The 16,987-nt window shown below is 42.2% G+C and overlaps 1 protein-coding gene across 6 annotated transcripts in view; it reads right to left on the bottom strand.

Moving 5' to 3' along the window:
• Window positions 1-1,583: 1,583 nt before the first annotated feature.
• LOC140385788 (solute carrier family 45 member 4-like) overlaps window positions 1,584-16,987 on the bottom strand; it is an 81,791-nt gene continuing 66,387 nt past the window's right edge. For 5 of the 6 annotated variants that reach the window (XM_072468302.1, XM_072468305.1, XM_072468303.1 and 2 more), the window contains exons 5-8: window positions 15,682-16,769; window positions 8,168-8,267; window positions 5,094-5,305; window positions 1,584-4,619 (exon numbers count right to left, since the gene is read on the bottom strand). In XM_072468302.1, coding sequence (XP_072324403.1) covers window positions 4,260-4,619; window positions 5,094-5,305; window positions 8,168-8,267; window positions 15,682-16,769 — 1,760 coding nt within the window. In that variant the 3' untranslated portion in view covers window positions 1,584-4,259. The remainder of the gene's footprint in view (window positions 4,620-5,093; window positions 5,306-8,167; window positions 8,268-15,681; window positions 16,770-16,987) is intronic. The other variant, XM_072468308.1, reaches the window with a different exon arrangement.

The following is a 16,987-nucleotide window of genomic DNA, read 5'->3' as shown; positions in this document are numbered from 1 at the left end:
GGCAGATTGAGATCGTCAAATGGCCACGGAGGAGCCTCAATAGGCCTAAAGGTGGGAGGCTAGTGCATGCCTTATCCACTAATTTTGTGGGTCACATCCTCCACTCCCGCAAAAAAAGGCAAATACGGTTCCAATCTGGTGACTTGATCCTTTACAAGATACAAAACTGAAGCTAACAGAACACAGGATGAGGAAGATACTAGTGAAGGGGAAAGAGAGCACAGGGGAGAAGAGATAGAATACAGGAAACAACTCAAAGAACAGAGATATGAATCATTACTGCAGCAATTTAAAGCAAAATTGAATGGCAAGTAACACTGTTGCAATCATGGTGCTCATAATAAACCAAATGGAATCAGTCAATAACTACAGTCTGAATGTCTGACAGCCTGCAAATCATTCTAGATTATACGGTACAGACTGTAAAGTGGATGGGCAATTTGAGTTTTATATTCAGGGCACGTCCAGTACCCCGTCATTACACAATGCAATTGCTGCTTCAGTGACAAATTTGATTAAGTTGTCACTTACAGATCAGTAACTCTATTTGAAGGTGAATCTGCATTTGACAGAGATCGAACGAACAAAAGGAGCCACGCTGCAGTAAAGAGCACAGACAAAAATAATTTCAGAATTTTTTTTATTCTTCATGAAAGAGAATATATTGAAACACTATATATATGGAAGAATAGAATTTGTCTAAATTTCTTTTAAAATCAATTGAGTAACAGTTAAAATGGAAAGTGCTGAACAAAGTCACTGTTTCATGCAATGACTCATTTTAAATCCCTCCAACAAAAAAGCTTGAAAATATAGAATTAAAGTCTATGGCATTAAGTCACTCATATCATCTATCTTCTTCTTTGCTTCCTTCCTTTTTAAAAACTAAAGCATGTGTTTAACACATTTAATATTTCCACTCAGCAAGAGCTACTAGTGCCCCAACTTAATAAGTTGATTAAAAAAGCAGTCGTCTTTTGGCCAGTTCACTACGGAACCATATTTTAAATGAGATGCTTTTGTATAACCATTGGTATAAATTGGAGGCATTTGATGTATTTCCTCCACTATTCCATCCAAGTACAGTTCAATAATTACAAGGTGACAGCCTCCTAAAACCATGGATCTATTAATATAGACAATTTTGGTAAATCTTTAAATATACAGAAAAGAAACACCAGGTACATGCTGTGCAAATTTGGAGCAATCACTGTCATTTTGGCATATTTCAGTTGTTGATGGGTGAAATGCAAGATCTTTTCTGCATGTCAACAAAAACTAGCAAGCATCCAGGCCATTCTCCACAATTGAGGAATTTTTTTAAAAACAGAGACATGCTAAAAGTACAATTGCTTTAGCTGTAGATCTGAATGTGTAGAACAGAGGAAACATAGTTGCAACCTGTTCACAAAAGTTATACATTGATCATTGTCAACTGGGCACATCTTACAAGTGGTTGTGACCAAGCACAATTTTTTTTGCATTAAATAAAGTGACAAGTTCATTAAAACAAATTAAGCTTCTGGTCATTATCAATATAAATAAATTTAAACTTGTAAAGTTGCCCCCCCCCCCCCCCCCCCCCCCCCCGCCCACCCCCCCCCAACCCACACTGACACAGAACAGATGTCACAACAAATTGCACTGAGTGTTCATAAAATACTACACATTCCATTATCTTCATCCTCAAAGTTTGTTATAGTATTCCTGTTTGAACAGTTAGTAGTGTCACTTTTGCTGGGCATGGGTTAGCCATAGAGTTAAAACTTGACAAGCTCAGAAAATCAACTACCATTACATTTTGATTTTTTTTTCCTCTACAAATATAAAAACGAAATTTGAAACTTTAAAAATTATTCTCGAGGATCACAAGAACGCAAATATAAACTGTACCCAACATAAGCTGACATTTTGTTTGAATGTATCTGCCAAGTTCAGTAGTATTTTAAAATGCAAAAAAAAAAAATCACAATACAATTGTAAAATAAATAGGACCTTGGAGAAGTCTTTCTTGATGTAGAATTATGTGCAATTTTTCTGTTGGATTGCCATAAGCATTGAAAGAACCAAGCATACTACATTCAGAGTTTGCTTTAGTAGTCAACATCACTGAACCAATGTGTTGAACTGTAGAATTTTTGCAAAGTCCCTTCCTTTGTCATTTATCCATGTTTATTTGCTTTGGCTAGATGGTGCTTTTGTTCCAAACACATGTCCTTGCTCTGCATCCACACTTCAAGTATTAATAATGGATTTTTGATGGAACTCAATAGATTTTACATACAATGCCATTATTATTTTCCTGGTGATGACACAGCACAGTTTCTTCATGCATTCAGAAGTCTATTTTACAGCAAGGTAGATAGATAAATTATTGCAATATTGGTTTGATTCGTCTGCACGCAACAAAACAAAAACCCAGTGGTTAGTCTCAGTTTTTCCTCCTTTCTCGGCACATTGGTTTCACAATCTAAAAGCCAGGCTGAATACAGTACAGACTAATCCTGGAAATATCAGAACCGCTGACAAGTAGTTCTCTTCTCACTTCAACATTAAATGTTTTTGTGCAACAGAAGTTATATGCTGCATTTTTGCTGTCCTTTCCTGATAATAACAGGCAAACTTTAAGCCAGCTCAGAATTCTATCTGTAAAAGCAGGCCATTTTTAGTTTCAGGCTTCTTTGGCCCCAGCTCAATTATCAAAAGACCGAACTTTCATCCTAATTGTTGCTAAAATCTGTTTTCCTATAGGTGTCATTTCAGGTGTTAAAAAATTCCCTCCATAGTAGATGATTTGCTAACCTACTACTTCAAGGTTAGAGTGCTGGGACTGCCAAGTAAAAATGCCTCAGAGTTGCAATCTCAAACAACATTAAAGCTCTTGAGTCCACACTGGGAGAAGTGAAGCAGCTCTGGCAGTCTGAGCGGTGGAAGTTTGTTTCTGCAGAGGGAAAACTACCTGGGATCAGTCCCATCTTGTAGAAATCTCTCTCCTCATCAAAAAACAACTATGAAAAAAATAAGAGTCTTGGATGAAAGAGGAAAAATATATAATTGGACCATATAAAACACAGCCACAGACCTCGCAAAGCAGACAACAGGATGTTCAGCACGAAAGATAGCAGATCCTTTACATAAATCAGTGAGGAACTTTTATGAATTGGAAGCCATTTGTATTTTCAGGACAAGTTCTCCATTTAGTCTTTGCTGATTTAATCAATTATGTTCAGATGTTTGTTCTTCACTTATTCAGCTGAAGATATTAAACAAATCAACATAAAGTTGGCATTAAAATATAAAATTGTTTGAAAAATCTCAAACGAAGGCAAACCTGGGCAGTTGCTATCTAAAATAAATAAGGTACTGATTGGATAGGTTCAAATTACAAGAGGCCAACATTCTAGTTGGACACGACAAGAGAGTTCTTGGATATTTAATCATGGCTTATTATATTAAATTTTATCTTGTCTATCCATTTTAAACAGCTTACCACAACAGTTAAAAGGGAAAGTCAACTAATCATGTGCATCTGATATGAGAAAATTATGAGAACATTTGGTCACTCACTTCTTCCCAATTTTATAGGGCCATGAATCTTTGCTCATCCTACCTTAATGAGAATAGAAAATGTAAAAGGAATAACATTGTGCATAATGAAGTTTGAAAATAAATTTTAGTTGCCCAGGAAAATAGACTATTATTGATATTTTAGTGTGGAAATGATCAATGGCATCCTTTTGGTCAAAATTACCATTTCAACATTCCACTTATCTTAAGATAGGCCAATTTTTCTTTTCAGGAATATCAGCAGTATAAATGGAGACTTTTAGAAGTGGCTTTTTAGGAAATTGATTGCTGCAGCAAAATAGAAAATCTTTACTAGCTACAAAATGCTTTGTTTGCGCAGTAGATCAAGGCGATTTTTTTTGAATGGACCAAAAATCTGTCTATTTACTTGGTGCCTCATTGTAGCCTTTGGTACATAAAAGCAGCAAAATATTCTGAAAATGTTCACTGTTAAAACATTTTTAAAAATGTTGCTTATTGTGAATCGCACCATTTTGTCTTATAGTACACGTTACCAAATTGCAGGCGCAGACTTTTACCAGAAACTAATGTGGTTAGTTTTTACTCTCTTCTCCATCTCCTCCCCACCCCGCCCCGCCACACACACACATGGATTAAGAAGAAAATGGAGCACAGGAAATTTGTTGTGCATTTCTGATCAAATTTCTGGAATGACTTGCTAATGCACGAGTTCACACAGCCGATTCGATCTCCACTTCAGAGATGGTGCCTTTACGAGTCAGCTTCAAAACAACTGGCTTCTCTGCATTTTTCCCTCTGCTTTCCGGAGATGCCATAAGAGTCTCTCTATTCTCCTCCTCTCCTGGATTTGTTCGATTCTCAGGATATATGACAAGAAATAGGGCAGACAAAAAGCCAAGAAATGAACCAATTGATGCCACAATTGGGATGACACGAACTGAACCAACTGCTTCCACCACACCGCCCAGTGCTGATGCGACCAGTATTTGGGAAATATAAACTTGGCAAGATAGGATCGCACAATCTATACCAAAACCCCTCTTGGAGTTTCCAGGACTGTGATTTCTATACTGCAAAACAAAATTTAAAAAAGTTTGACTCGACTAGAAAATGAAAATCATCAACATACAATACTCAGCAATTATATAATTAAAAATTGGGAACAGAAAGCCAAATATATCAAAAGTACTGGATGGTACTCAAGCCCAACTGAAGAAGCAAGACGGAAATTTAGGATTAGTGAGTTTTTGGATATTTAAGAGTGTGCCATCAGTTTGTTCTGCCTTACATGGTTCATTTAAGTCACAGGTTCAAATGTTCAATCTATTTAGTGCAGCTCGATGGGAGAAATGTGTCCCATTACAGCACAACACCTGGAATTACTCCCAGAGTAAGGATTATCGGTTCCCAAATTTTATAATTACACAGTAATTTGAAACCCACCTTTAGTCTATATCATTTTAGAAATAATTTCTGCTACCAAGTACTGCAGTTTTAAACTTATGTTAACAAAAATAAAAGGAAATCTCAAAAATACGGCTTACCGTTTTAATTTCATGGTATTGTCCAAGAAGAGCATAAGGACAGTACGAGATACTCATGGACACTATTCCCATTGTACTGATCATTATCATTGCCACGTATACATTTGGAAAAATAGCCATCACTGCAGTACCAATCGAAAATCCCAGCGTTCCCAATATGTAGATAACTTTAATGCTCAAATCATAGTTGTCCAGGTACTTTTGCAAAATGGCTGCCAGGAAAAGAAAATAAATATTTATGATCCAAATCAGCGATTTAATGAGATAAATTAAATGGAGCGAATGGATTTTAATCAAGACCTAACAACATCTTCAAATAGCTGAAATCACTAATTTCCCAGAAAGTAACAATTTCTTTAGTCTAACATTCTGACATGTAAACTGAGCTCTTCCAATTTGTGCACACCCTCAACAGGGTCAAAGAACAGAGAAATTGCAACAACCTACCTCTTTGCACATATCAATTTAATAATACTAATCATCTTTATTATTGTCACAAGTAGGCTTACATTAACACTGCAATGAAGTTACTGTGAAAATCCCCTAGTCGCCACATTCCGGCGCCTGTTCGGGTACACAGAGGGAGAATTCAGAATGTCCAATTCACCTAACAGCACGTCTTTCAGGACTTGTGGGAGGAAAGAGGAAACCTGAGCACCGGGAGGAAACCCACGCAGACACAAGGCGAACATGCAGACTCCGCACAGAGTGACCCAAGCTGGGAATTGAACCTGGGACCTCGGCGCCGTGAGGGCTAACCCACTGCGTCACCGTGCTGCCCCTAAATTTATTTTTTGAGCTTGTGTAGCATAGAACATAGAACAATACAGCGCAGTACAGGCCCTTCGGCCCACGATGTTGCACCGAAACAAAAGCCATCTAACCTACACTATGCCATTATCATCCATATGTTTATCCAATGTTATGTTTATGCACATATGTTTATGTGCAATTAGCACACTCTGGATTGTTCAGCAAGCGCTGCCCAATTGTGGAATCACATCCAACAGTACACATTTTGTTTTGGGTTTTGCTATTGGGCTGGTGGAATACAGTCTATTCTCTGCCTATTCTAAACAGCCGGTGGAGGATGGGGAGCAGATACCTGCCCATTGCACTGTGGCAATTCCGTGGCCAGAATTGACTTGTCAACCAATCAGCACCCTTTTCTTTTTTATGAATTCTGATAATTTCAAATTTGGTAGTTTTACATTTGGTCTGTTGAGGGCAAGCTGAAAAGCTTTTGCAACAGGTCTCTCTTTTCAACAACATTTTACCCCACAACAGAAGATGCTTTATCCAGTATAATTTCGAAAACATCTTACTCAATTGGAAAGTTCAGCAGTTCCTTACTGATGGACACTTCATCGTCAACACCTTTATCACGGTGCGTTTGAACATGGGCCTTACACTAAACACCGGCAAGACAAAGGTCCACCAGCAAACTGCTCCTGCTACATCGTGCTACTCCCCACCCCCGTCCATCAAAATCCACAACGAGACCATGGACAATGTGGACCACTTTCCTTGCCTTGGGAGCCTTCTGCCAACAAGAGCAGACATTGATGAAGAGGTTCAACACCACCTTCAGTGTGTCAGCGTTGCCCGAGGAAGAGTGTGGTTGAAGAACAGGAACTCAGACCCAGCACCAAGCTCATGTTCTACAGAGCAAGATGCAGAACAGGCATCTCAAAACCCTGAAATACCACCCGTACGGCCCCTGTAAAAGTCCATTAGCAGGATAGGCTCACCAACGTTCATGTTCTCACTCAAGCCAACATTCTGATTATCGAAGCTTCGACTGTGCTGGACAGGCATCCGCATGCCTGACACGAGACTCCCGAATCAAGCTTCAACATGGCAAACAATCCCCCAGGAGGGCAGAGGAAAATCTTCAAAGACAACCTGGAATACCTTGCCCAAGGAATACTTTAAGTGGAGGAAAAGCATCCAAAGAGGAACCGAACACCAAGTTTCATCGCCTTGAGCAAGCTAAACGGTCGACAGTGAAAGCAACGCATGGTAACCCATGTACCTCACCTCTAATCCCATTTGACCCGCCTATGACAGACTGTAGGTTGCGCATTGGACTCCTCAGTCACTCGGCAACTTACTTTTAGTGGGGAAGCAAGTGACCCTCGACTCCGGTGCAATACTCAAGAAAGATGGACGCTTCAGATGTACCACATAGGCAATAAGTGTTCTGGCTCTCCGAGAAGGATTATGCACTCCCATCCCACTACTTTAGAATTTCATTTCATCTTCAGATTCCTCGTTAATTTTTATTTATTCTTCTTTACTCTTTATTTATTATTGTCACAAGTAGGCTTACATTAAAACTGCAATGACATTACTGTGAAAATCCCCTAGTCGCCACATTCCGCACCTGTTCGGGTACAGGAAAATTCAGAATGTCCAAATTACCCAACAGCATGTCTTTCGGACTTGTGGGAGGAAACCGGTGCACCCGGGAGGAAACCCACGCAGAGACGGGGAGAACGTGCATTCTGCATTATAGCTACAGCTATGAAATAAAGAGAACCAGACTATCCAAATTCAGAAACTATATGGAAAATAAACACTCATGCTAATGAATTAGAGCAGTGAATTTACACTGGTTTAGTACTTGGCAGCTCTTTGCACCAAATTGTCTCATGCTGCTCTAAAAATCAAACCTCCTTGTTCGTTGCTACATTAAAACATCCTCTTTAAAAACACAAATGTTTTTATGGCTCCCAAAAGCAATATTACACACACCCGGACAGTCTACTGTGCAATTATGAAAACATTTGGATAGCATTGTGTCAGTACTAAAGAGTACAACAACTAATCTCCGTTCATGACCTGCATATCGTTGCTTTGCGACCTTTCACCTGCAGCTAAAGCATTTTTCTTTCCACACTGACAGCAGTCTACAACCACATGAAGTATTAAAATGTTATTTTAACACAGTACCTAGTATAATCATACAAATGATTGCGGTACATGTGCAGGAAAACTTTGGCTTTGATGCAAGAACTTGATTTTATGGTAAACGTCTGCTTGGTTCTGGCACAGTTAGCCTCGATACTAACCTGAACAGATGGCAGCAGTAACAGCATAAATAACAAGTCCCCAGCACCCCATCTGTACACCAGTGTTATAGTTCCAGAGCTCAGTAGAATTGGAAGGACCCTGAGAAAAGTCAAGAATTTTGATTAGGCCAACATGAACACTAGTGATAATTTTTGTTATTAAAATTTCAACACACTCCTATTTCATGGTGGTGGGTGGGAGGACAGAGAAAAGAAAGAAAAAGAATGAATGCTAGAGACAGACAATGGTTGAACAAGGTGGAATTTTCAGAGGACTCTGTTTTAAGCAAGTTTGATCATCAGTTGGGACCAGCATTTGGAGTACAGCTAAACCCTAACAGGATTAAATTTTGTATTACATAGAACATAGAACGATACAGTGCAGTACAGGCCCTTCGGCCCACGATGTTGCACCGAAACAAAAGCCATCTGACCTACACTATGCCATTATCATCCATATGCTTATCCAATAAACTTTTAAATGCCCTCAATGTTGGCAAATTCACTACTGTTGCAGGTAGGGCATTCCACGGCCTCACCACTCTTTGCGTAAAGAATCTACCTCTGTCCTATATCTATTACCCCTCAGTTTAAAGCTATGTCCCCTCGTGCCAGCCATTTCCATCCGCGGGAGAAGGCTCACTGTCCATCCTATCTAACCCCCTGATCATTTTGTATGCCTCTATTAAGTCTCCTCTTAACCTTCTTCTCTCCAACGAAAACAACCTCAAGTCCATCAGCCTTTCCTCATACAATTTTCCCTCCATACCAGGCAACATCCTGGTAAATCTCCTCTGCACCCATTCCAAAGCTTCCACGTCCTTCCTATAATGTGGTGACCAGAACTGTACGCAATACTCCAAATGCGGCCGTACCAGCTGCAACATGACCTCATGACTCCGGAACTCAATCCCTCTACCAATAAAGGCCAACACTCCTTAGGCCTTCTTCACAACCCTATCAACCTGGGTGGCAACTTTCAGTGATCTATGTACAAGGACACGTAGATCCCTCTGCTCATCCACACTTCCAAGAACTTTACCATTAGCCAAATATTCCGCATTCCTGTTATTCCTTCCAAAGTGAATCACCTCACACTTCTCTACATTAAACTCCATTTGCCACCTCTCAGCCCAGCTCTGCAGCTTATCTATGTCCCTCTGTAACCTGCTACATGCTTCCACAGTCGACAACACCACTGACTTTAGTGTCATCTGCAAATTTACTCACCCACCCTTCTGCGCCTTCCTCTAGGTCATTGATAAAAATGACAAACAGCAACGGCCCCAGAACAGATCCTTGTGGTACGCCACTTGTAACTGAACTCCATTCTGAACATTTCCCATCAACCACCACCGTCTTCTTTCAGCTAGCCAATTTCTGATCCACATCTCTAAATCACCCTCAATCCCCAGCCTCCGTATTTTCTGCAATAGCCTACCGTGGAGAACCTTATCAAATGCTTTACTGAAATCCATATACACCACATCAACTGCTCTACCCTAGTCTACCTGTTCAGTCACCTTCTCAAAGAACGCGATAAGGTTTGTGAGGCATGACCTACCCTTCACAAAGCCATGCTGACTATCCCTGATCATATTATTCCTATCTAGATGATTATAAATCTGGTCTCTTATAATCCCCTCCAAGACTTTACCCACTACAGACGTGAGGCTCACCGGTCTATAGTTGCCGTGGTTGTCTCTGCTCCCCTTTTTGAACAAAGGGACCACATTTGCTATCCTCCAGTCCTCTGGCACTATTCCTGTAGCCAATGATGACATAAAAATCAAAGCCAACGGCCCAGCAATCTCTTCCCTGGCTTCCCAGAGAATCCTAGGATAAATCCCATCAGGCCCCGGGGACTTACCTATTTTCAGCCTGTCCAGAATTGCCAACACCTCTTCCCTACGTACCTCAATGCCATCTATTCTAATATCCTGGGTCTCAGCATTCTCCACCACAACATAATCTTTTTCCTGAGTGAATACTGACGAAACATATTCATTTAGTATCTCGCCTATCTCTTCAGACTCCACACACAACTTCCCATCCCTGTCCTTGACTGGTCCTACTCTTACCCTAGTCATTCGCTTATTCCTGACATACCTATAGAAAGCTTTTGGGTTTTCCTTGATCCTACCTGCCAAATACTTCTCATGTCCCCTCCTTGCCCGTCTTAGCTCTCTCTTTAGGTCCTTCCTCGCTACCTTGTAACAATCCATCGCCCCAACTGAAACTTCACACCTCATCTTCACATAGGCCTCCTTCTTCCTCTTAACAAGAGATTCCACTTCTTTGGTAAACCACGGTTCCCTCACTCTACGCCTTCCTCCCTGCCTGACCGGTGCGTACTTATCAAGAACACGCTGTTCCTTGAACAAGCTCCACTTATCTAGCGTGCCCAACACGTGCAGCCTACTTCTCCACCTTATCCCCCCCCAAGTCACGTCTAATGGCATCATAATTGCCCTTCCCCCAGCTATAACTCTTGCCCTGCGGTGTATACTTATCCCTTTCCATCACTAACGTAAACGTCACCGAATTGTGGTCACTGTCCCCAAAGTGCTCTCCTACCTCCAAATCCAACACCTGGCCCATTACCCAAAACCAAATCCAACGTGGCCTCGCCTCTTGTTGGCCTGTCAACATATTGTGTCAGGAAACCCTCCTGCACACATTGTACAAAAAACGACCCATCTAATGTACTCAAACTATATCTTTTCCAGTCAATATTTGGAAAGTTAAAGTCTCCCATAATAACTACCCTGTTACTTTCGCTCTTATCCAGGATCATCCTCGCCATCCTTTCCTCTACATCCCTAGAACTATTTGGAGGCCTATAGAAAACTCCCAACAGGGTGACCACTCCTTTCCTGTTTCTAATCTCAGCCCATACTACCTCGGAAGATGAGTCCCCATCTAGCATCCTCTCCGCCACCGTAATACTGCTCTTGACTAGCAGCGCCACACCTCCCCCTCTTTTGCCTCCTTCTCTGAGCTTACTAAAACACCTAAACCCCGGAACCTGCAACATCCATTCCTGTCCCTGCTCTATCCATGTCTCCGAATTGGCCACAACATCGAAGTCCCAGGTACAAACCCATGCTGCCAGTTCCCCTACCTTATTTCGTATACTCCTGGCATTGAAATAGACACACTTCAAACCACCTACCTGAACACTGGCCCCCTCCTGCGCCGTCAAATCTGTGTTCCTGACCTCTATACTCTCATTCTCCCGTACCCTAAAACTACAATCCAGGTTCCCATGCCCCTGTTGCATTAGTTTAAACCCCCCATTATATATTTATAATGAGCTAATGTTCATTCGGTGTTTTAATTTGCATTCAGTTCTGCACACTATCCACTTCAGCATTGATTTTCATATTTTCTGTTTCACATTTCAGTTTGTAAGTTAAATTACAAGTTGCAAAACTGTGCCTATTCAACTGCAAAAACAACAAAAGGAAAATTAAAATTACAAGAGAGAAAAATTACAGAGAAAATGAAAACAGAAACAAAAGATCATCATCTATATTTACATACACTTGTCTCCCCTCCCTCAATGGCCATGGTGCCCCTTTGGCTGATCTGCCTCTGCTGTACTCCCCAGTGTGGCCCGAATGTGTATTAACCGGTGTGTTCTTGTTGTTCACTCTGGTTTTCCGCGTGCCCTCGGGCCTGTCCCTTACATTCGTTTTTGTGAGCATTCGGTCCCCCCTCCCAACGCTTTGCCCCCGCCTTTAATGCTCCGTGGCTAGTCATCGTCTCTTTGCGCCCCCCCCCCCCCTACTGTCGCTGGCTACGAGTAGATGCTGGAACAAGTTGGCGAGTGGATGCCCTCTTCTGACCCTTGAATGGCAAATTCTCCATTTGGAGAAATTCGGCCAGGTCCGACAGCTTTGGGTGGTGCTGCCAATTGTCAGTCAACAAGATTCTTTGGTGGGGATTAGGGAGGCAAAGGCTAGGGCATTGACCCACCTCACTCTACAGAGTTCTGGCTGCTCAGAGAGTCCGACGACAACCACTTTTGGGCGTGGCTCCACTCCCACTCCCTCAACCTTAGAGATCGCTTCAAAGAAGGTCATCCAGAACCCAAGTCTGGGGCAGGCCCAGAACACGTGGGTGTGCTTGGCCAGGCCTCCCTGGCACTGTTTGCATTGGTCCTCCACATCTGGGAAGAATCTGCTCACTCGGATTCTGGTTAGGTGCGCTACCTTTAGCTGCATCAGGCTCAGCCCTGCACATGTGGAGATGGTGTTCTCCCTTGTAGTAGTGCTTTGATCCAGAGCGCCCCCTCCCATCCACTTCTATGCCCAATTCTTCCTCTCATTTTTCCCCATGTCTCATCCAGAGGGGACCATACCTCCTTTAACAGTCACCCGTACAAGTCCCCACAGTTCACCCCTCCCTAGGTCGCCCACATCCAACAGTTCCTCGACTAGCGAATATTCTGATATCTGGGGGCATGTTGTCTTTTTCCTGCAGAGGACGTTTTTAATCTGTAGGTGTCTCAGTTTGTTTCTTTTTAGTAGTTGGAACCTCTCTCGGAGATCCTCCAGGGTTTCTATTCTGTCGTCGGTGTACATGTCTTTAACCATCAATGTCCCATCGTCCGGTCTCCACGCATGGAAGGTGGGATGCATTGTTGCAAGCGGGAACCTGTAGTTGTGACAGATGGGAGCCATAGTGGACATTTCGGCAAGGTCGAAGTGTTGTCTCATCTGATACCACGTTCGGAGTGTGGCTACCACCATTGGGCTCCTTGAGTAGTTGGTTGGAGGAGATGGGAGTGCAGTTGTGACTAGGGCTTGGAGGGTATGCCTTTGCAGGAACTCTCCTCCATCCTCACCTATTCCACTCTCTGTTCCTTCATCCCCTCACTATTTCTGCTGTGGCTGCCCAGTGGCGGAACTGTAGGTTTGGGAGGGCTAGGCTGCCAATGCTTCTTCTCCTTTGTAGGATCCATTTGCCCTCAGAACATGTGGATCTGCGGACCACACACACAGCGCCACACACACCTCTGCAGGCCCTTTTCCCAGCCGTGGGTCCAGCCATGGGTTATTTGGATCCCCAAGTAGCGGAATTAAGTTTGGGCTTGTTTGAATGGTAGCCCCTCCAGCTCTGTCCTTGCGGGTTCACCAGGAAGAATCACGTTTGCTCAAGTTGGCTTTGTAGCCCAAGGCAGCTCCGGACCCCTGTAGGAGCATAATGATCCCTTCCATGCTGGTTTGGGATTTAAAGATGTACAGGAGCAGGTCATCTGCATGGAGTGAAACTCTATGCTGTCTGTCTCCCCTCTGGATACCTCTCCAGCCCTTCACCGTTCTAAGGGCAATCGCTAGTGGTTTGATTGCCAGAGCGAACATCAGCCGGGATAGCAGGCATCCCTGCCTCGTGCCTTTGTGCAGCTGGAAGTATTTAGAACTCATGGTCTTCGTCCATACGTTCGCTGTACTGTAGTTTCACCTAGGAGGAGGTGAACCCTGGCCTAAATCCAAACCTTTCCAGTACTTCCATGAGGTACACCACTCAACTCTGTCAAAGGCCTTTTCTGCGTTCCCTCCCTGGATGAGGCCATTATCACGTTCAGCAGCACCTGATGTTCAATGTTAGCTGCCTGCTCTTGACAAAGCCCGTCTGGTCTTTGACCTCCATGACCAGTTCTAATGGTGCTTCAAGGCCATGTCTCCTATCTTCCTCCATGACTGGCATGTCCAGTCCGTCGAGGAACTGCTTCATCCCAGAGTCCCCCTCGGGGGGGACGCGGGGTGCTCGGAGGTGTGCAGCCTCTGGTAGAAGGTCTCAAACGGCATTGTTGACCTTTCATTATCCACTTTTTAATTATTTGAACACTTTTCTTTGGAAACTCAGCCCTTCTAGGCATCCATTTGTGTTGAGGTTATAGAAGAAATAAGCCATTATTTACACCATCCACTCTACAATTAATTGATTAAACGGCCGATATTCTGAGAAAAGGATACAAATAAGTCGGACAACTAGTCAATAAATAGAATGTTTTTTTAAAGAAAACAATGATTTCCCTTGCAGTCCTTTTCCAAGCTTCATGATGTTGACGAGTCACTCGTTCTCTAACGCTCACTAACACCTCCTCAAGCTGTCATCTCATACCAATATCTAAAGATGCCCAATAAGGTATTACTGCTGCCTCCTCAGTTCAGTATTTTAGTCTAAACTCTGGTTTGTGTGATGGGAGCAAACATAAAAAAAGAGACGGCTTAGGATAAAGAAAACAAATGAACAGGTGCATTACGGTGAATAATTACAGACGTTTAGATGAGAGTTTGTTCCCTCTTAAAGGAAATATGCAACTTACTGTGTACAGCAAGACAATGCGAAAACCCCACAGAAGAAAACATATATAACTTTTAAATGCGAGAAAACAGATGAAGAATGCTGTATGATAAAATGAAAAATTGCATACATCTAATGTGACTAGAGCAGAAATTCTATCCATTCATTGTTTTACAGTTCATTTAAGTTGATGTTTTAAGAGCTTGGATGTTGTTAGAAGTAAAAGGTCAAGTCACACATTTGCATTTCATCCTGTTTTCTTAAATCATGGCTGCTTCATACTCTGGCTTTCCTTATCCCACAACATTGAGGATAACAGAAGCTGAAGGATTAGTCACTGGCTACAAAAACAACCCTAGTGAGGACAGAATAATACTATCCAAAATGTATTTGCACCAATACTGAATTATGGTCAGTAGAATTAAGCAGTCATTTCTTTCATCTGCACCTGGGCCTTTTTGGACACTAAGGGCAATTTAGCATGGCCAATCCACCTAACCTGCATGTCTTTGGACTGTGGGAGGAAACCGGAGCACCCAGAGGAAACCCATGCAGACATGGGGAGAACATGCAGACTCTGCACAGACAGACAGGGTCCATTAACAGCTCAAATTTAATTAAAACACGGTGCCTTGAACAAAGGGCAACCAAGTAAGGCATTAACAAAGAACATAAAAAGAGACACAAGGTCAGAGAAACAGAAGCAAATGTACGGTTAAATGCTAGCTATAGCATTGCTGGAATATTTATCTCAAGTCAATCATGTCTTCCTTGGATAATACAACTGCTTTTCCAGCAAGCTGGATTGAATGCATTTACTTACTACAAAAGTTGTACTATTCAATCACTTCTAAACTTACGAAGAGTGTGAGGAGTTTGATTTGATTTATTCTCAGTTCCAAACTCGCTTCAAACCCAGAATTTCAGTCTGAAATTATGCAACTTTGAAAGCTGTAAGATAAATATTAATTACAGTATGCTCATGTTGAAGAAAATATGGAATCACTTAAGAGTCGAGTCAGGGTCATCTATCTAAATGGTTAAAACCTTTTTTCTTTGTGAGGGGACAGAAAACATTGTTAAATTCCACAATACTGAATATTCATCTGTTGGAGCAAACAAGCTTAGAGGGCCCACCTTGCAAAATCAAAGTACAAGAATAAATACAAAGTAAAAGGGCTAAACTCAAAATAACTTACTTTTGGGTCTCCTCCATAGATAACTTGCCCCATGAAGTCTGTGTAGAACACTGCAGCTCCAATCACTGCAAACCAGGTTACCAGGTGGCATACACAGAGTCTTAATAGCTCCTTTGGCATTTTCAGCATGGACAACCACAGAAGCTTCACAGTCGTCTCAGTCTCTCCTTCGTCACTCTCTGTATCACTGCTTGAATTGGTCACACCACTCTGGTTACGCTGTCTCTGCCGCTGCCGTTGTCTCTTCTGCAGGTCGTATAGGTCATTCATACTCCGTGAGGATTTGATCAGGACAATGGCATTCGCACGGCGGAAGCGATAACGGTGGGAACCCATCTTGCCATAATATGAAAAAGTGTGTGATGGCTGCCGATAGAACATGTGCCTCCGTCTGCGCATGGAGTTGCAGGTCGTTGATTGTTTAATTCCAATTCTGCATGTGCTATGGTTAATATTACCATTTCTAAGGTCATCAGCACATCCATTTGCCACTTTGGAATCAGTCTTCACATCATTCTGTGAAAAATCTTCAAACTCACGTTCCCTGAGCAAAGCAGACACTTGATTGAACCTGGATATAACATCTGGGTTGTTACTTTTGGATAAACTTGATAAAGAGTGACACATGCTGTCACATTGGTCCTGAAAAATAGAAGGTTCAATGTCCCGCAAAAACAGCAACTCGGATTCAATTTCTATTGTTGCATCAGGCATGTGCAAAACAGAGTCACTTTGGCTCCGTCCAATATTTACATCCAGGAAGTCGAGATCAACATCTTGTGCTGAGTAGGTTTCATTAGGGAAGACTGAAGGAGAGTAAGGTCCTTCCTCGTGAAGTAAGTCAAGCCGAGGGATGGGTGGGAGGCCGTCACTTATCTTAACAGTGCGTGTCTCAGTTTCCTCAATGCGGTCTTGTTGAGGGTTGTACTCCTCTTCTTCAATGCTGAAAAGATGTAATGCAACAGACACAGAAAAGATGATGGCTGCAAAGAAGAAGAGGACCTGTTGTTGGGATCGGAAGATCTGGCCCAAAGTGGTCTGTGTCCAGTCTAAACCACCTAGCATATAGCCAACAGCTCCACCCAGACCTAGGGAGAAATTAGAGGCGTATACCAATTTAGAATCTTAATCTGCATCTATAAACCTTTTCAAAAAGTTGTGAGTCCTTAATAAATGCAAGGTGTAGTTAAAATTACAGGCTGTCTCCGATACAGTTAAATAATTTATCCAAAAGAGGACAAGGAAAACAGACAGATTTTTGATCACTCAGGGAATCAAGGGATATGGGGAACGGGCAGGAAAGTAA

This window comes from Scyliorhinus torazame, chromosome 11 (assembly GCF_047496885.1).
Source record: "Scyliorhinus torazame isolate Kashiwa2021f chromosome 11, sScyTor2.1, whole genome shotgun sequence".
NCBI classification, from domain to species: Eukaryota; Metazoa; Chordata; class Chondrichthyes; order Carcharhiniformes; family Scyliorhinidae; genus Scyliorhinus; species Scyliorhinus torazame.
This window is presented reverse-complemented; position numbering and strand designations above follow the sequence as displayed.